This window comes from Orbicella franksi, chromosome 13, assembly GCF_964199315.1.
Source record: "Orbicella franksi chromosome 13, jaOrbFran1.1, whole genome shotgun sequence".
Lineage (NCBI taxonomy): Eukaryota > Metazoa > Cnidaria > Anthozoa > Scleractinia > Merulinidae > Orbicella > Orbicella franksi.
This window is the reverse complement of record NC_138157.1, coordinates 1,369,791-1,388,520: the sequence shown is the minus strand read 5'-3', so window position 1 is coordinate 1,388,520 and position 18,730 is coordinate 1,369,791. Positions and strand designations below refer to the sequence as shown.

General features: G+C 38.5%; 2 protein-coding genes across 3 annotated transcripts in view; one reads left to right on the top strand and one right to left on the bottom strand.

Moving 5' to 3' along the window:
• Window positions 1–341: 341 nt before the first annotated feature.
• LOC145465529 (xaa-Pro dipeptidase-like) lies at window positions 342–14,100 on the bottom strand. The gene is made up of 16 exons (XM_081449309.1): window positions 13,999–14,100; window positions 10,363–10,546; window positions 9,994–10,121; window positions 9,456–9,519; window positions 8,567–8,614; window positions 7,326–7,387; window positions 6,600–6,644; window positions 6,164–6,239; window positions 5,945–5,991; window positions 3,714–3,782; window positions 3,227–3,304; window positions 2,547–2,695; window positions 1,749–1,933; window positions 1,505–1,612; window positions 1,300–1,383; window positions 342–1,087 (listed from the first exon to the last, which is right to left on the bottom strand). The coding sequence occupies exons 1-16, from the start codon at window positions 14,016–14,018 to the stop codon at window positions 932–934; spliced, it is 1,503 nt and encodes a 500-aa protein (XP_081305435.1). The 5' UTR covers window positions 14,019–14,100; the 3' UTR covers window positions 342–931.
• A 65-nt stretch (window positions 14,101–14,165) lies between these two features.
• The window catches only part of LOC145465532 (cilia- and flagella-associated protein 418-like), a 47,634-nt gene continuing 43,069 nt past the window's right edge, over window positions 14,166–18,730 (top strand). The window contains exons 1-5 of one of the 2 annotated variants that reach the window (XM_081449313.1): window positions 14,166–14,393; window positions 14,529–14,619; window positions 14,978–15,096; window positions 16,190–16,338; window positions 16,607–16,746. In XM_081449313.1, the coding sequence (XP_081305439.1) occupies window positions 14,245–14,393; window positions 14,529–14,619; window positions 14,978–15,096; window positions 16,190–16,338; window positions 16,607–16,713 (615 nt within the window). In that variant the 5' untranslated portion in view covers window positions 14,166–14,244 and the 3' untranslated portion in view covers window positions 16,714–16,746. Of the gene's footprint in view, window positions 14,394–14,528; window positions 14,620–14,977; window positions 15,097–16,189; window positions 16,339–16,606; window positions 18,695–18,730 lie in introns of those variants that run through there. The other variant, XM_081449312.1, reaches the window with a different exon arrangement.

The following is an 18,730-nucleotide window of genomic DNA, read 5'->3' as shown; positions in this document are numbered from 1 at the left end:
AAGAATTATAACGCACGTGCACAGCTATTGTTCTGCTCATTAAACCTTTTGTTTAGCGACGTGGTTTTCTTCAACTCTCTAATAAAATTTTAATAACTAAGTGTTTCACTGGCTTGCTTTCGTGCTGCCCAACTGGTTCTTTAGAAAGTGATATTTTTCAGGCTTACACGTACGCTGTTCAACCCAAATACGTAACTGAAGTCGTTCACTTCCAGTTCTCTCACATTTCAGACGTTTTTATGGTCATGGGAAATCAATGAACCCGTAAAAAGTCAAGGTTACGTGGGATTAAATCTTTACAGCTACAATCACATACATTTTAATGAAAAGCATTTATTCGAAAATACATTTCCTATATAGTAGCATCGCATTTACTCGATAAAAATATCTTTGACTATAAAGTTGACAGTTACTTGTGATAATACATCGTTCGTGGCTAGTCTTACGCAGTTCGTTTCGTCCCCGGCTCTGATGAGTACCTTGGCCGGGACGAAACGAGCTGCGTAAGACTAGCCACGAACAATCTACTATCAAAAATATCTTTAATTCACTATATTAAATCTGATTAATTTAATTTGTTCCTTAGGCAAATGTGATACACGAGGTAGCATAGATTCATTCTGCCTGCAATCCTATTTTGGACCACTCATCTATGTGCTACAATTTTGAAACGTTGCCGGCTTCTGGCACTTTTTGTAGGTTACGGCTGACATCTCTTGAGTGTTCATTATGCTAAACGAACATTAGCGATGTATGCGAACTGTTATCAGATAAATTTTGGTCTCCGCGTCCGGGGTAGCGGGTTTCAAACTATGAATCAATCAGTTTCATTCGACTGAATTAATCAGGCTGATTACTATTTTCACGACATGTTAGATATGAATACAGACACGCCGAGTTCCTAGTCACTCGCACTCCGAAAGGTTACAAATTAATTTGCTCCTTCTGAGGAAACGGAAGTGGGGAACTGGGGCGGGAGATCAGCTCCTTCAGCCATCAGAGTCTCGATTTCATGCACGGTGCGTGGCACACACGTCATCAGCTCCATACCGTCTGACGTCACCACGATATCATCTTCAATACGAACCTGAAGAGAAGAGTGATGTGTTAGTTGGTACATTTTTATTGAGTAAGACAGGAGGAACGATTTCAAATATGATTCAGAGGAAACCTTTGTCGACTAAAAAAAGAATTCTTCACATCAGCAGATCACACCACTCTTACCCAGACGTCTGAGAACTCGTCTTGGGTATTAATAGGATTAATCATCGAAGAAGAGAGATGAGTGCAACTACTCACCCCTCCAAAATTTCGGAATCGCTGCAGCATTTCTTGATTAAAGAACCGGGCTGTTTCAGGATTCTCCAAAGCAGGGTTCAAGGTCTATAAACAGAAAAACAATAACATCATTCGGTGCAATCACACTGTCTGTTTCTTTGTAAAACGAAAAGGAGGCAGGGTTATAGAAAACTGGTTTAAGTGTCACTGAATACTGGTTACTTACGGCATCAATAAAATAGATCCCTGGTTCGATGGTCAGTACCATACTCTCTTCTAGCACACGGGTAGTTCTGAGCGAGCGGAGGCCTGGTTCGTCTACCCGCTCAGTACCCTGGGTGGATTGGACAGAACATTGTGAGAAAAACTTTATAAAAAATAACACGGCGAAAACGGACAAGAAAAGAGGCAAGGTAAAGAACAATGCACTCTTCATACCGCTGCGTAAAAAAAGGAAATAAATAAAGTACCTCTGGGTATCCACCGACGTCATGAACATCAAGTCCCATGAGATGTCCCAGACCATGAGGCATGAAAACGGCCCCAAGATGGAGCTTCATCATGTCATCCACTTCGCCCCGTAAGAGCCCCGCGTCTCTAAGACACTCCAGCTGAACACGGTATGCCAGTCGATGCATGTCAGCCCATTTTACACCTGTAAGATACATGATCCTCATTCACTTGACACCAGTTCAGGCAATCAGTAGCTATTTTCCCTCATTAGCACAAGACTTTGTGCAGAGAAGGCATCGTTGACTCCAAACATTTAAAGAGCTTGTAAAAGTTAGTAATTGGTAAAACTGTTAGCTCTTAGGCTGCAATATTGAAGATGTTAGCTTTTTAAAACTACAACATTCCTGGGTTTTGGAAAGGCACTTATTTTGAGTTTTAAGCCCACATCACACACAAAAAAAACACATTGGGCTCAAATTCCTTGGGACAATCAATCTTGCAAGCACTTTCAATATTAGGCTTGATATATTTTGTAACTCAATCAGAAAATGAAACCCTTATCTTATGCTAATGAGACAAATAAATTAAATAATGATTCCTCTACTGGCTCATTATACCTTTCCACAAATAATTTCTTTCAAACTTCTCTTCTTACAGGTATTCTTCATACACAGTCACGAGTAGAACCACTCACAATGAGTAAAAAGCTGTATAGAAATTTTGTCAAAATTGGCTCAAAGATTTACTTTGCAGTTGATTTGGAAACCAGTCTAAGCAAGCCAGATAAGTGGAATCTGAAGTTCCTAAGAACTCACCAGGCTTAACAGCTGCCATTACTGCACGACTTGCTTTGTACACTGCTCCATAAATCATGCGCTGATCGTCTGTGAACTTCCCATTGGCTGGAAATGAACATGTGATGTCTGACGTATAGCAGTAGTATTCTCCACCCATGTCAAACAAACTACAGAATAGATCATAGAGGACGACATGTGATTAACAACTAGATTCCATGTTGTCATGTGTCTCTTCAGTAACTTATCACAGATGACATCAAAATGCAGTAAGAACAAAAAGGTGACCATTAGCCATTAGCCAAGTGTGTCATTGATGTTCTTAGCACATTCTGACATCTTCTGTGATCTACAAATTGCTAATGGGGTCACCTATACAGCTGTTCTGCGATAGATCATTTATAAAAGGACCAATCAAAATTCGAGATATTACATCACGCTAAACCGATAACAACACAATTCCACTTTTGAAATAGCTGTGTTATAAGGAAATATCTGCAAGCCTGACTTAACCGAGTTGAAAGCAAATTTATCAATGAAATTTATTTACATTACGTGGCAGATCATCTTAACGTACTTAAAGTAATTGTAAAGTAAGACATGTGGTCAAGAGAGTCTGTGTTGCAATCATAGGCTCGCAATGCGTGCAAACGAATACAGGGATGTTATGATGCTTTATATTTAGATCAAAGGGTACTCACCACATATCCCCATCACAGATTAACTTGTCATTTGGTGCTCCTGCATGGCCATAATGAAGGGTAGCACAATTGTGGCCACTATCAAAAAGTAGACATCAAAGTAATTTATATCCTGCTCCTTGCTGAGGCTCACTAACATTGCCATTAACAAGGAAAAAACTAAGAAAACAGGCCTGTTTTTGCAGAAAATGCTAGAGCACAATAACCTAAAAAGTTGTTATACTACTGAATCTGAAGGTGTCAAAGGAAGGTATTAAAATACAATTAAGCCATACAAACACTCCAATATTTCCAGTTTCAATTGCATCTTTTATGGAAAGAATCTGCATGATTTGTTGAGAGTAAGGAAAGATCAAGTGAAAAGCCAATTTCAAAACGTCTGAAGTCCCATTTCTAGTGCATGAAGAACATAATTTTGGTTCATGCAGGATGTTGAGGTCACAGCAATCCAGTTACCATTCCACATGCACTTAAAAAAACTTCATACCTTGCTCCAATACAGGCGTAAGCCACATTTCGACAGCCACCTTGTGAGTAACAGTAGTGCAGGAATAAGCTGTAAAATAAAGAATATACATGTAGGAACTCATCCTCTAGATTAATTGCAAAATTTTTCAGAAACTGTTCGGAAAGATGACCTACGGCTTGGTCCATGAACTTACAAAAAATAACTTGATCAATATTTTCCCATTATGACATGATTACATTAGTTCAGGAGGCCAATAACTAAAAAAAACATTATTGCTCCATTGCTGGTCCAATATTGGACTGGCACTGTCCCAAATGATCCTGCACAATCACTCTTGAAAATCTGTTGGCTGTTTTATGGCTTACATCTCTGACAGAACTTGCTTTAAACCTAACAGATTCCTAATATTATTTTTTCCAACTCTCTTTTCCCTCTGTTTTGTTTGACATCAGAATGATGTGAGTATGTGCTCAGTAGGCTTCCAATCAGAATTTACACCTTTTTCCAGTCTGTGATCATGACATTTTGTTTCTAGACATTTTTACTTATGTAAGAAATCTCTTATTAACCAAGCTTGCTTGGGACCATACTGGGAGAATATTAGCCCTTAGTCTTGACAGTCTACTGCCAAGACCTTGGGCTGATATACTGCAAGTAATGCCCTCCCACTTGGTAAATAAAGATATATATACAGACCTCATGCTAGTTAATAACATAATCAGTACATAACACAACTCAAAGTTGATCCTTCCTTGGAAGGTTCGTATCTTTTTTCAGAAACAAATTCTCAGGACTTTTCCAGGACCTGAATGATTTTTCCAGGACTCCAAAATTCACATAAATCCTTTCATTCCCAAAATGTCAATATAGTTCTCCTTATTGTAAAATATCCATACCTCCCCCATGGAAGGGCTTTTATGATGCCTCTGGAAATTCCAGTTAAGCTTCATGCATTTCTTTAAATGTTTCAGTCTTACATCCCCCTCCCCCCCACCTCAGGAAATTCCAATCCCTTCTGTGAGGAGAGTATGGATATTTTCCGGAACTGCACATTAGCTGAATATTGCTGTGAAGAACCTGGGTTTGGTTCTCAATAAAACTGTTTCTTACACATGACATATTTTCCTAGTTTTTTTTTTGCAGCTTAAAATGAGAAATTTTTACTAAAAGGTCACTAGGCACAAGTCCAATCAGGAAACAATAATATTCCAAACACACCTATATTGGGTGATTCCAGAAGATATCCATACCTATACCACAGGCAGCTTTTTTGAATTCTGTGGGCAAGGGGGAGTTCTTTGAACTGGAAATCCAAAGGCATGGGGGAACTTATGATTGGAATTCCGAGGGCATGTGGGAAGGAATTTCTAGATTTTAGAGGGGACAGACATTTTTTGGCACAAACAAACTGACAACACTGCTGATAACCATGGAAAGCAAGGTAAAAGACAAGCATCGATCGATCGTGCATGTGTTTGCGTTCATTTAAAGAAGAAAGCTGATAAAATCTGGGTTGCACTTTAGGTTCCAGAGAACTTAAAGTTGATGAATTTCTTTTCAGATTAATCATTTGCTATGAAAGACAACCTGGCTTGTTTGGTTACTACGCACCAGCAATATATACACATAAAGAAACCACTGCAATCACGTCTGATCAAGTGAATATCTTTTGTAATATTGAAAGTAAATTAGGCACAATTTGCCCACTCGTAGTCTTATTTCCATTTGATAGTAACTAGCGCACAAAACAATTAAAAGTTTCATTTCTTCTACAGTTTAGTTGAAAACTAGTTACAAAATTGCGACTGAAGAGGAGGGAGTTTTAGTTGCCGAACATTTAGTCACAAATGTATGCAATCATTTTGGTCGCAATTTCGAGCCCTGTAGATAGTAGTTTGGCTGAGAATTATTAGCAAAAACTTCTGGGAAGATGTAAAAGTGTAAAATGTCTTTTGTTGGAAGTCGCAAGGAGACAAACAAGGAATTCCAGAGGGTTCAAGTAAAAAACGGAAATCTGGAAGGGAGGGGGTTAACAAATTTGGAATTCAGAGGGCATGGGAGGTAGAGCATTTTGGTATTTGCCAAGGCAGATGGGGGAGGTTCAAATGTTCATGCCGCCTGTGGTATGGTATGGATATTTTCTGGAATCACCCGTTAAAGTCCTAGCTATTACATATTAATTATTTGGTTTTCTGCAACTTTCCTTCTTGAAATGTGGTGACTTTCAAGAAAATTAAAGTATATTTTACCTTTCTAATTCAAACTCAGTCATTCCAGGTCTAATACGTTTCATTACCTGAAATTACAAAATGAGATTTGAGAACAGAAAAAGTTGCCAGTGGACTTAAAGTGTGTTTGTATTAATTTTGGACTAATTTATTAAAGCTGAATGTAGCTACAGAATCACAGGAAAAAATCTATAAACTAAACACTAGCAGCTGGCAGGTGACTTGGTAAAAAAATATCACCTCTTTGTGGGCTTCACTGCTGACCCTGTTTGCAAAGCGCATCACCTCAAGCTCCTGAGGGGTCTTAAACACACGGCTACAACCAGAAAACATAAAATACAAACGTTATCCAGAACATGTCAGAATAACATAGTTTTATCATGAAAGAAAGTTAGAGCTAATTAAATCTGATAAAGCTGACTCTCTCTACTCTCTTGAGAGAGAAACTGGGATGACAAATCATTCTGAATTCACTAGAACTCACACAAGGGGTTGCTACTTTGTGCACTAGACACATTGATGGTAGCTCATGGCTTTACCAAGGTTTGCAAACCTTTGCATTTGGTGCAGTAGTTTTTTCTCATATTTTGTTTATTTTATTTTTGTGTCTAGTACACCAAGAAGCCTTGAATAAATCAGAAAAAGAAAGTCAAACTAACAAGAAGTGATCAATTACCATTCAGCTATCTCAGGATGCAAAATCTTATTGTCCACACTGAACCTACAGTGACACAAAATAGATTTAGGACATAATCCAACAGGGTTTGTATATTGTTGGAAATTCAGGCTTTATATACAATGCAACTAGGTTGAAAACATGTTTTACAAAATTAGTAGACACAACAGATATGCAACGGGTTTGGGGCAAAAGAACAATTTATTGAAAACTACAGGCTATGAAATTAAACCCAGGGAGGGTAGGGAGGGTAAAACTAGCGAGGAGAAACCACAACTGACCTTTGAGACGACGCTGAACTCGATATGACCGAGGAGAAACCTGACTGGACTGTGAAAAGACATGAACCACACTAGGGGGTGTGTCACAAATTAAGCGTTTTGAGAAAGCATGTGTTATTGGACAGTAAACATCATTTGTATATTCTCTGTTGTAGGACAGTTGGCCTGGAATGGGTTCCCTCTCTGGTGGATCTTGAAGACAATTCAATGAATTTTACTTGCCAAATAGTTGAACCCTTCAAAATTTTGTTTCCTGTGATTTTCTTTAATACAAGTATTGGTGACAGGACTTTACTTTGTCCAATTTAGTCTGGAGTCAAACTTCCAACTAAATAAAAGAGACTCCTGCTTCGTGGTTATCCAAATTGTTAATCACTGGACAGTAAACTTGACTCTACTCTGTCCTGTTACTAAAATTACACATCAACAAAATAATGAAACCTACTTGCTTATGCCATCAAATGCTGCTTCTCTGCAATAGTGCCCAGAATCAGTGTTAAGACCATGCTGCAAAGGCAAATAACATATGTAATTATGGCAAACAAACTACAAACAAATGAACAACTTAAACAGAATGATGAAGCATAGCTCTGCTACAAAAATATATAGATTTAGTCAGGCTTAAAAGCTTAGCTCCTATTACAATAAATTATCCTAGCTTGAGCCTGCAATCCAATCGAAAACCAGTTTCTGGTCAGTGGTCAACTCCAAAAAAAAACCCACAAGACCTCGATGAGCTCTCAACCTGAGCCCGCTGGAGATCATGTGATACTGGTCATTGGATGCCTTGTTTTGACAGGTGTCAATTGATCCTAACATGGATGTCCAATATCAAACATGTATGCTGTAAACCATGGCTGCATGCCTATTAGCCTATTAGCTGGAGTACAGCCGCCATGTTACATGATGTTGTCCTTGTTGTAGTTTTTTTATCGTAGGGCGCACCGGCCTACAATCCATGCCGCTAACCATGTTAACCATGAAAAAAAGAGTTGCATGGTTTTCTATATCTGTGCATGCACATGGTTCTGTTCAGGCAATAGTTATGAGGTTCTGCTTGGCAGCCCTTCAGGGTATCGGAGCTCCACTATAACAAATTCATGACTCTGTCAGTGATGTAGGCAGTTTCATGGAAGCAGTGTAACAACAAACTCAAAGAAAGAAATGCCCTTTGACTTTCCAAACATTATCCATGTACTATCAATTCTGAAGATGACTTTCGCTCAGGTTGTCAAAGTGTCAGTCACCAACAACAGTTCTTTTCAGAGCTACTTTCACCTGTACAATCACACTATACCAACCAATATTGACACATCAGCTATATAGTTGCCACCTATTTGACTGATGTTAACTAACAAATTATGTTTGTAAGTCTGTATGTATACATGTATGCATGAAATTTTTTTTTGGTAAGGGAGCATATCTTTATACACAAAAAATGTATAATTCACATGTACATGTTTGACTAGTGACTTCAATGCACAGCTAGGAGTTCTTCGACACAAAGCAATACTTCCGTTTAAGATTAAACAAAAATTCCAAAACAAGAGATGCCAGAGGGCAGTATGGAGTTTTGCTAATATGTTGATTACAAATCATATGGGTTTGGAGCTCTTTTCCTTGACAAATAACAAGAAACTGAAGAATTAAACTGCATTTATTTAAAAGATCAAGAACAGGAATTACCAGTGTCAATAAGATGGACGGTGACTTCTTTTGCAGCACTTCAGCTATCTAATAATGACAGTGGTAACATTTATTTAACAAACTACCATTCACAGTGTACTATATTGTTGTACATATGTCTTCATGGTGCATACATACTCCAGTCAGAGAAAGCTTGCTTCTGACTGGGTTACCCTGGCTTAAATAAAATAAAGGTATATATAATATAATATACTCAAGATTAATAGCCCAGCTATTGCCTGGAGGGGCTAGGATGGGCACTGTTGGGATTGACTGATGCATAAGGTGGCCTTGAGAATGTTCACTCCAAAATGGCAGGGCTGGTAAGATCGCATAAAAAATCATACTAGGCTAATTTTTGGCAATGGCTAGGCAGGTTACCTCACTGATGGAATCAAGTTCCATGGCCTTGTATGCCGTAAAGAGATGTTCATTTTAATTGTCATGGATACTTATCCAAATATTTGTTTGGTACGTTGGTGAACAACTACAGTACTACACATATTTAAAGAACATGTATGCAGACCAAGGACAATTTCATTCACCATTTACATTCATGACTTTGCACATAACGCACTTTGATTATCATACGTTTAAACCAGCACATAGACAGAGATTTCGGGCCAACCTTTTGTTGTTCTATGAAACAGATTTGTAACAAAGTCCATACGTGCTAATTAAAAAACTGAGTAATCTATCTACTGTTATAAACCACAACATACATTGTACTTGCAGCAAGTCACTCAACCATGATATAACTTCAAGTACAATGTTGCTTGTGAGAATTCATGTTATTCAAAAAAGACATACAACTAACAGTTTTTATATCATTCCAAGATCAGGAGCTTTAAAATTTCTTTTCTTAAGTGGCAAAAGGGTTTGCGCATACCTCCTCAGTAAAGAAGACTTCATCAACTTCATACTTCTTCTTAAAATGCTCAAGGCTGTGAATCCTGACACAAAAGAGAAGAGAAAAAAATGTTCCTTTTTAAGCTGGGGATAAGCTCTCTTTGAGCTGGTGAAATTACTCAGTAGCCACCTTGTTTTAATTTGGTAACAGCTCACCAGGAAATGGCCAAAGATTAAACAGACCAGAAAATTTTCCAGGCTTGTCTCAGACAAACAGTCTTGGTTAGTGAAGCAACTGAACACAAAAATTTAATGAGTCAAACCAAATACTTCAAACCATGTGTAGAGTCATCAATTTTTACATGCATGGAAACTCAGGTCTCTGTTTTAAACTCTATATTGGTCTGAGACTTCTATGCCCTGATTTTGCTCCATTGATAACTTCCCAGCTACTCAAAGAGGATTTGAAGTATAAATAATTATTATGGTCAACAAACGTGGGTATTTCATATTAAACAATCATATAATCATAATTATAATGTTAGATGATCAATGGTATTATAATTTGTAACATCTACTTTCCCATCCAGATGGCATATGATGCAGGTAGTCGTGGACAAAACAAGATTGAACGTGCTGTATCCACTTCCACAGCACCAAAACAGTCAGGTTCCAGAACACCGAAGGTCCAGTGAAAGTAGGACTCCTGAAAAAGAGCAAAACTGTATGACAGCCATGAAAACAAAATAATTTACTTTGCAAATACTTGCAGCATATGTGGGACTTAGCGAGACAAACATATCAGCTTATCAAAAGAAAAAACACCTGGTCAACTTTTTGATAAACGTTTTTACAATCTTGAAGGATAAGCCATTCAGGCTCACTAATTTTTAAAGAGATCCTAGTTAGCCAGGGTTGTCTAATAGTCCAGTGTAAGATAAATTTACCTGCCGGAAAAGGATATCTCTATCAGAGCAGTATTGTTGCTTTTGTTCCCCTCCTTGCAGTAGAACTATTGCTCCTGATGGTACACCTTTGGCCTTTTTTAGACGGTCACATAAACGCTTTCTATTGGTTGCATGAAGACTGACTGGAACAGACAGTGTATGTGATCCAAGTTGAAAACATGACCTAAGATTTCCAAAACACAATAATTATAGGTCATTTATTTTACTCTCATGGTTGTTATATTAATGGTCATTAATTCTTCTTGAAGAATGAAGCCTGATTCTGTGATACAAAAGAAACTTTTTCTGCATTTTCCAGAAAGAAAAGGTTGGAATATTAAACAAATGTACTTGGGTTGAATTGGCAGAGCTCTACTTTTTATATAGCTTTTTCGGAGAGTTGAGAGGCAAAAATTGGCTATCTTTTGGATTTTGTTGATTAAGTGGGCCTCAATGGTATATGACAAATTCTCCTCATTATGGTAACCAAGTGTCCCTCCCCTCCCCCATCTCCATGCCAATACCAGTGAATTCCTTGGTTTGGGGGTGGGATGGGAGAATGGTGGAATATGTAAAATATGCATTTTTGTGGCTGAATTGGTGGAGCTTTTCTTTTAAATTGTTCTCTTTTCAGGGTCGAGAAGATAAAATAGCCGCAGTCTTCCTAATTGATTTTCTTAGATTAGTATCGATATCACTGATTTCGTACTATATATATATATATCTTATTAACCAAATGCAAGGGCTGTACTGGGAGAATAGAATTGGTCCAAGGTCTTGACAGTAAGTACCTTGCTGTGCTCAGTCCATACAGAAAAGGTTGAGGACCGTTATTCTCCCAGTACAGTCCTGAGCAGGCTTGGTTAATAAGAGATTTGTTACACAACTGAGTCTTCAAAATTAAGAGAGATCTTGTAGGATCATTTAGGACAGTTCCTGGCCCAACTCTTAGAAAATATTGGACTGGCAATGGAGCAATCCAATTGGTTGATTTTAGTTATTGGCCCTCTGAACTAACTTAGTCGTATAATAAATAATAAACAATTTATTGGATGAGGTTTTTGTGATATCCGGAATAATCAAGGTTGAGGTAAGTGTTATCAGATGAAGCCGAAGCCGAAGGCTAAGACTGATAACACTAACTGAGACCTTGATTATTTCGGATATCACAAAAACTGAATCTCATAATTGTTTTGTTATACATTTAAATACTGTAGTTGTAGTCACGCATAGTAATAAAAATCTTAAAACTTGTTGTCACTGACTTAAAAATCTTAAAATAGACATTTCGGCTAAAATACTATAACCTTCTTCAGTGATGAAATGAATGTTAACAGCGTCTAAATGTAAATGAGATGTTTATAAGAATGTGAGGAACTCGCTAGGGATTAATTTAGCATTTTGTAAATGTCTGGAATATGCGCATGGTCATTAATTGAGTTCGGTTCGTGAATGGAATGCCACGCTTCCAAGAACAATCTACGCGACCACAAGGGACAGCGGTCTATGACCTTGACATTATTAAAATCAAATTTGTGGTTGTTTTTCATACAGTGTTGCGCCAAAAGAGAGTTCTTGTCACATGTGAGGACGGCTCTTTTGTGTTCTTTTGTTCTGGATCTCAAGCGCCATCTTGGCAAATTTGGTGATGGAACACGTCGAAGAGAGAGCGTTAAGTACTGCACCACACCCCCCTAAGTGGTGGTACAGATATGTTGACGATAGCCATGTTTGCCTCGCCCGTGAGCATCTCACTGAATTTCACTTCCATCTTAACTTGATCAACCAGCACATCAAATTCACAGTCGAAGAAGAGAGTGATAGATCCATCCCATTCCTCGACATGAAGACAACTAGAAATACTGCTGGATCAATTAAAACCAGTGTTTACAGAAAAGCAACCCATACCGACAAGTATCTCCATTTCAACTCTCAACACCCTTTGCGGCCAGAACCCTTCTTGACAGAGCAAAGAATATTCCGTCAATTGACGAAGACAAAAAGTCCGAAGTACAACATGTGGTGGACGCACTCGAAACCAATGGTTACACGGACCAATTCTTAAAAAGCTGCCAAAGAACCAAACCACCTAAAGCATTAAATCAGCCCCAAAATAATCAGCCACAAAGCCACAGAGGCTTTGTTACTTTGCCATATTTTCAAGGAATCTCTGAAAAATTGCAAGAACTTTGGGACAATTCAACTTAAATGCTGCTCATAAACCCATCAAGACGGTTGGTTCGATCCTGAAGAAACCGAAGGACAAATTCGATCAAGACCTGTCAACTGGTGTCGTGTATAAAATCAATTGTAAAAACTGTGAAAAACTTTACATTGGTCAAACATCCAGAGCACTGAGATCCAGAACAAAAGAACACAAAAGAGCCATCCTCACATGTGACAAGAACTCTCTTTTGGCGCAACACTCCATGAAAAACAACCACGAATTTGATTTTAATAATGTCAAGGTCATAGACCGATGCCCCTTGTGGTCGCGTAGATTGTTCTTGGAAGCGTAGCATTCCATTCGCGAACCGACCTCAATTAATGACCACGCGCATAATCTAGACATTTACAAAATGCTAAATTAATCCCTAGCGAGTTCCTCACATTCTTATAAACATCTCATTTACATTTAGACGCCGTTAACATTCATTTCATCACTGATTCAGAAGGTTATAGTATTTTAGCCAAAATGTCTATTTTAAGATTTTTAAGTCAGTGACAACAAATTTTAAGATTTTTATTTCTTATACATTGTTTTAAAGAAAATAACGACAAACGCATTATCGCACCGAACACAGTTTATTTTCAACAAGCCATGTTCTTACATGAACTTGACATCAATTGCTCTTAGAAATCATGCATTGCGTGCATAACCTACGGATTATAATCTGTGGATTATAATCTGAAGGTTGCGCTGTTTCCCAGAATTAGCTGTAGGCTTTTAGCCAATGAGAAGACAGATGGTGACTACAATGTATAATAATCAGCATAGTCAGGCTGGGTTCACGTGGGGTCAAGATGGCTGGATAATGGCCGAGTTCCTTTATGGCAATGTTCAAAGACCTTCACAGAAAATTCCTCCAAAAAACAAAAAATGGCCAATATTTAGACATCTCAGCCAGACAAGCTTGGTCAATAAAACATTTGTCATAAGGTATAAAGAACACCAGTCGACAATGAAAGAGTTGTATTTGATGGTGACCCGTCGTTGTCGGATTTGATAGGTCAGAAAACTGATTAAAGGCGGTACGGAAAAACGTCGTTAACTAGCCTGCGAACAGGCTCCTGCTGAGCCCGCCCCGATCGCTTTGCTCTCCGAATTCTTCTGTTTCGCGCTCGCCGAAATTTTTTCCGTCCTTGCCAGGAGCCTGGTCGCAGGCTAGTCGTAAACAAATTTGAGACATGTGTCGTCTTACCTCAGCACCAGAGTAATAGCGGAAGAAATACCTTATTGTTAAGCTTTTGATCTGATGCAGAGGTAAGAAAAAAACGCCGTTTATTAGTTTGCTAATATAAAGGTCACAAGGGCGAACGATAACCTGAGATCGAAAAGTTCGTAATTCCATTTTCTGTTCCCCTGGGTAGGGGCTTTTTGCAACAAATTAAGCTAAATGAAAGAAAAATACTCACGGAACACTCGCCGCAGTCATCTTCAAAAGTTTTGTAGAAAGAAAAGCCCTCACCCTCAGCTGAGGTTAAATGGTTGACTTTGTCCGTAACGATTCGTAATTCGTCGGGATTACTTCGTGACAATTCGTGACATTAGTCTCCCCAGTACCTCCTCTCCCACTAGCCCAGTGCAGAGTTTTGGTGATTTGGACGTTGTAATTTTCAATTTTAATCCTCGTTCATTAAACGTTTTAGAAATTTCAAACCATGGCAGATGACATAGATGATTTATTAGACGAGTGCGATGATTTATTAGATAAGAGTCGCAGTTCAATTAAACCCAAGCAGAAACCTTCAAGCAAAAACATCTCCAGCTCAAAGAAGGCGACGAGAAACGAAGACAAAAACTTGAGAAGGTTGGCGGTCAGCTTGCGAGCTCTTCAGAGCTTTCCCCGCTATTCCGAATATATTTTGCCGTTTTCTTTTATATGCATTGTAATGGCATCCATTGATTTTTTCTTTTAATTCTTCAAACGTTATGCCTTTTAAAGTTCACAGGTGAAAAATACTGATCGGGAATTACACGATATGATCCTAGAGTGTATGGACGACGGACCTGACATTCCTGAACTAAGTGATGAGGTAAAACTAACAAGTACACTTATTCAGTGTGTTTAAATTGTAAGAGAAAAATTAAAAGAATGTCTGCGTTTCCCTTATGGCGCTACTTACACTTTTCATCAAATATTTAGACAAACGGCAGATTCGTTACCAAGTCAACGCGAATAGATTATTTTATTCTCAAATTAAATTCTCCACACCGGTTGACTCAATTAAGCTCTCTGGGATCCTCTGTAAATTGTAATAATTTGCACACTCATATATAAACTTAGTCTTGTAGTTATCAATAATTATTTCTTTTTTGTTTCTTCCATTCATTCTTTCTGCAGCTAGTACTAGTTAATTAAACTTTCCTTTTTACATTTTGATTTTGCTACAGCCTGCAACACATGTGTCTTTAAATAAAAAAGATTTAACTTCATCACGAAAGCGGTGTGTAAAAGTTTTCCTCGGTGGTTCCAAATTTGCAAAAGGACTTTGCACTGGGTCAGAAGAAAGGCAAGTACTTTCTGACTTTTAATTACACATCCACAATGTGGATTTCAATGCTAATTCAGCCAGGCCTGTATTACCATCTCACCTCTTATGGTATATATATTGGTTATTGACCAAGTGTGAGGTCAAGATGGCTGGATATTGGCCAAGTTCTTTTTTTGCGAGTTTATGGACCGAGACGGAGTCGAGGTCCATAAACTTGCAAAAAAAGAACGAGGCCAATATCCAGCCATCTTGACCAAACAAGCTTGGTCAATAAAGGATTTATTATATGGCTTTCGGGGAAATTTTTCTTGCGGGACACGGCGGGTAGTCCCGAGCGGGCAAGATAGCTCCATCTTGCCCGCTCGGGTAGCCAATCACAGCGCAGGATTTGATTCATCTTGCCCGCTCGCGGAGCTAGCCATATAATAATAAGACCTTATTATTATATGGCTGTGTCTCACAAGGACTGGGAACTAACGAATTCACAAATTTGATTGGCTGAAATCGATATTGACCGTGGTCCAGATTTTCCCATCTAGACCGGCATCTAGACCAGTTTCATTTTGCGTTGAAAAAGTAGCAAACTCAAATACAAAAATGTTCACCGTTTTCTTTTATTTTCTTCTCAATCATTTATGGAAGTGTAAAAAAAGCCTGATGACAAAAAAAAAGTAAAGAGGACGAGCAAATTTCGGCAGGTTTAAGTTAAGCTCATCTCCGTTTGCAAGCAAAATGTCAGCAAACCAGTTACATTAAACAAATTAAAGTTTTCTTCTTTGCCATATAATAAACATCTTATTAACCGAGCTAAGTCAGTCCCTATGGAAGAATCTTGACCTTGCTTGTGTGTACAGACCTCACTGCATTCGGTCTGTACTCACGACCTCGGTCACAATTCTCCTATACAGACCTCCTGCTCGGTTAATAAGAGCTAAGTAAAACTTACCACCATCACACTATTGGTTTCAAAATATCTGATAAATGTCCTTTTAATCATGTACATGTATTTGGTATGGCAATTGGGGATGGCAACATGCCCAAAAAACTGTGCTCTTGGAGTCCATATCAGTTGATTGACTGAGCTCTTACAATATTTTGTTTCCATTTTCAGGGCTTGTGACAAGTTACGCTGTACCTCATGTGATTTCAGTGTTGTTATCCTTAATGATTATGAATGGCAAAAAGATTGTGACTATTTATTCTTCAGAAACAATATTCCAGACTTTGAGAAGCTTAAAAGCAAGCTAACAAGGAAAAGAGGCAAGATTTTATGAGTGTTGTTTAACAAAGTAATCCCTTTGGCCAGAATTTCTTGTACAAGATTGTCAAATTCTCCTCAGTACTCATCAAGCAGTTTTCTTAAAACCAGTTTTCTAATAAGAATAAGGTTATTAGAAATGGTTCAGTTATAAAATATTGACTAAAGGTGGTTTAGACTTGGAAATTTCCATTCTGAGATAAACTTGTATACTTGGCAGGTATTACTTTATTTACTTTTATCATGATCATGAAACTTTCTATTTCCCAGGTTGTTGTGCTTATGCCTGTCAGTGTTCATGGAGATCTGTTGTACAATTGACTGAAGTTTGGTTGGGAGATTCAGAACTTAAATGGGTCTGTGGAAGGCACAGCTGACAGATTTCTCAAGCGATCACATTTCATGATCATGTATAGAGAGCACTGGACACTTATTTAACATTTGTTAATTTTAATTGCAAAGTTGTTTTCTTGTACATAGGTGTATAGTTTTACTAGTTACTAGTTTCAATTCCCTTTCAGTCAGGTAGTTAACTTGTAAAAATATGGGAGTAAAACTGTTAAAATAAAATATTTAAGAGAAATCACAGTGTGAGCTTGGGCTGCCTGTGGAGAAATAAACAAAACAACAGGGGTTTAAGATGTGATTTATTTTGTGGTAACAGTGAACTACTGTTTTCCCCTCCCTGGCATGGTCACATGCAACCACTGCCACTTTGCTCCACACTTGAAAACATAGTTTGTTCGTTCTCTGTGGTTCTGCACCAGATCTCTCGATTTGCCACTTCTTCCCTTTTCTTCCAAAGCCAAGGGTCTTGGGGTGTTAGCTGATATCCATTCTGAGGAAGTGGCCAATGAACCTCTAGCACTGATGATGAGAGCCTGATTGCACATCTCTTTATTGGTTACTTTTGTATGCCAGTATATCTTTATACACCTAAGTTCTCAAACTGCTGTGTAGGAATACATGAAACTTGGTCATATAAATTTGTTCTTGGTCATACACCACATTTCACATCAAAAATCTATACACAGAGCAAATGCACTGGGCCAGGAACTTGCTTTCAACAACCGAGCACATAGAAGTTTGTCCTTGTTCATCCCAGGGAATGGCCCAAATTGAATAGCTGTTAATACTAACAGTTATCAGTGGTTTGACATACAAACAAGGCGAAAGGGATAATTGAAGGGGTGCGTGGAAAAAGCCTTAAGTGACTCTTGATCTCTTGTCAAATTCTCCTTTTTTCGTAGAAGGAAGCGGAGAGCAATTTAGAAGAATCTTGCCGTCTATCAGATGTCACTTAGGCTCTTTTTCCATGCCACCCTTCAATTCTGCGTTGTATTGACCAGTTTGCCTTGTTTGACAATGTATGCCTTTTTAAACAGAAGAATATTTGACTACAGACTCAACTGTAACAACAGTTATTAGGCCAGGAATTATAAGTTGGGAAATAGCAATGCACAAAGAGATTCCACATTGCCGTGGGTCTTTCCAGTAATAGATTACAGATGGGGTTGAGACCCTGTTAGGGGTAAATTCCGACAAGCGACATGGCCTTGAAAAGGCGACATGAGAGCTATGAATTGGCGACGAACGACAGACTACTCCAGCGAAATAGAGTAAGCGACACCAATGGCAAGATAGACCGACAACGAATTTCGGAACTGAGAATGCATCGATTGTTCTAAACGCTTGAGTCGAAGTGAAGACGCATTTCCAGAGTTTTAGATGTGTTTTCCTCTCTCACGCGCGATGTCAACGGGTCGTGAAACCCAGGGTTTCTTATATATGCTAAAACGTCCACGTCCAATAAATCGAGTCCGTCATTGCTGAGCATTTTTTCTCACTCTCAGCTGAGTGAGCAGTGCCCTAAAACGCCTAAAAACACGCTTAAGGAAAAAGGAAAGAGATCTTCGACCGTCTGCTTCATATTTTTATTAGTGGGTAACTAGTGAAAGAATATGAAGCTGTATTATCAACAAATGGCATTATGGAAGGAAAAGAGAGACAGGGGAAAGTTGCCAAGGTCTTCTCGTCTTCAGCAGAACATAAGGGTTACGCCAAATTCAAAGGAAGAATATAGATAGGAGAGATTATCTGATTGAGGCGGTTGAGATTTTGAGTTAAAGAACGGTTGTTAAACATAAACATGGTAAAAATAGTCATAGGTTCGATTGTACATTAGGTCCAAGTACTGACTGGAAAATGGCTGAAAATAGCAATTCCAAGCGTCTAAATTTCAAAAGTTCCTGGGGGAGCATGTCCCCACATCCCCTAGGAGGTTAGCAACTTCAGCGCTCGAAAGCATGCCCAAGCCCTTAGAAAGCATGCCCCCAGCCCCTTAGAAGATTTGAAAAATTAAAGTAGCTAAGAAGTCTTTTCCTTCATTCTGAG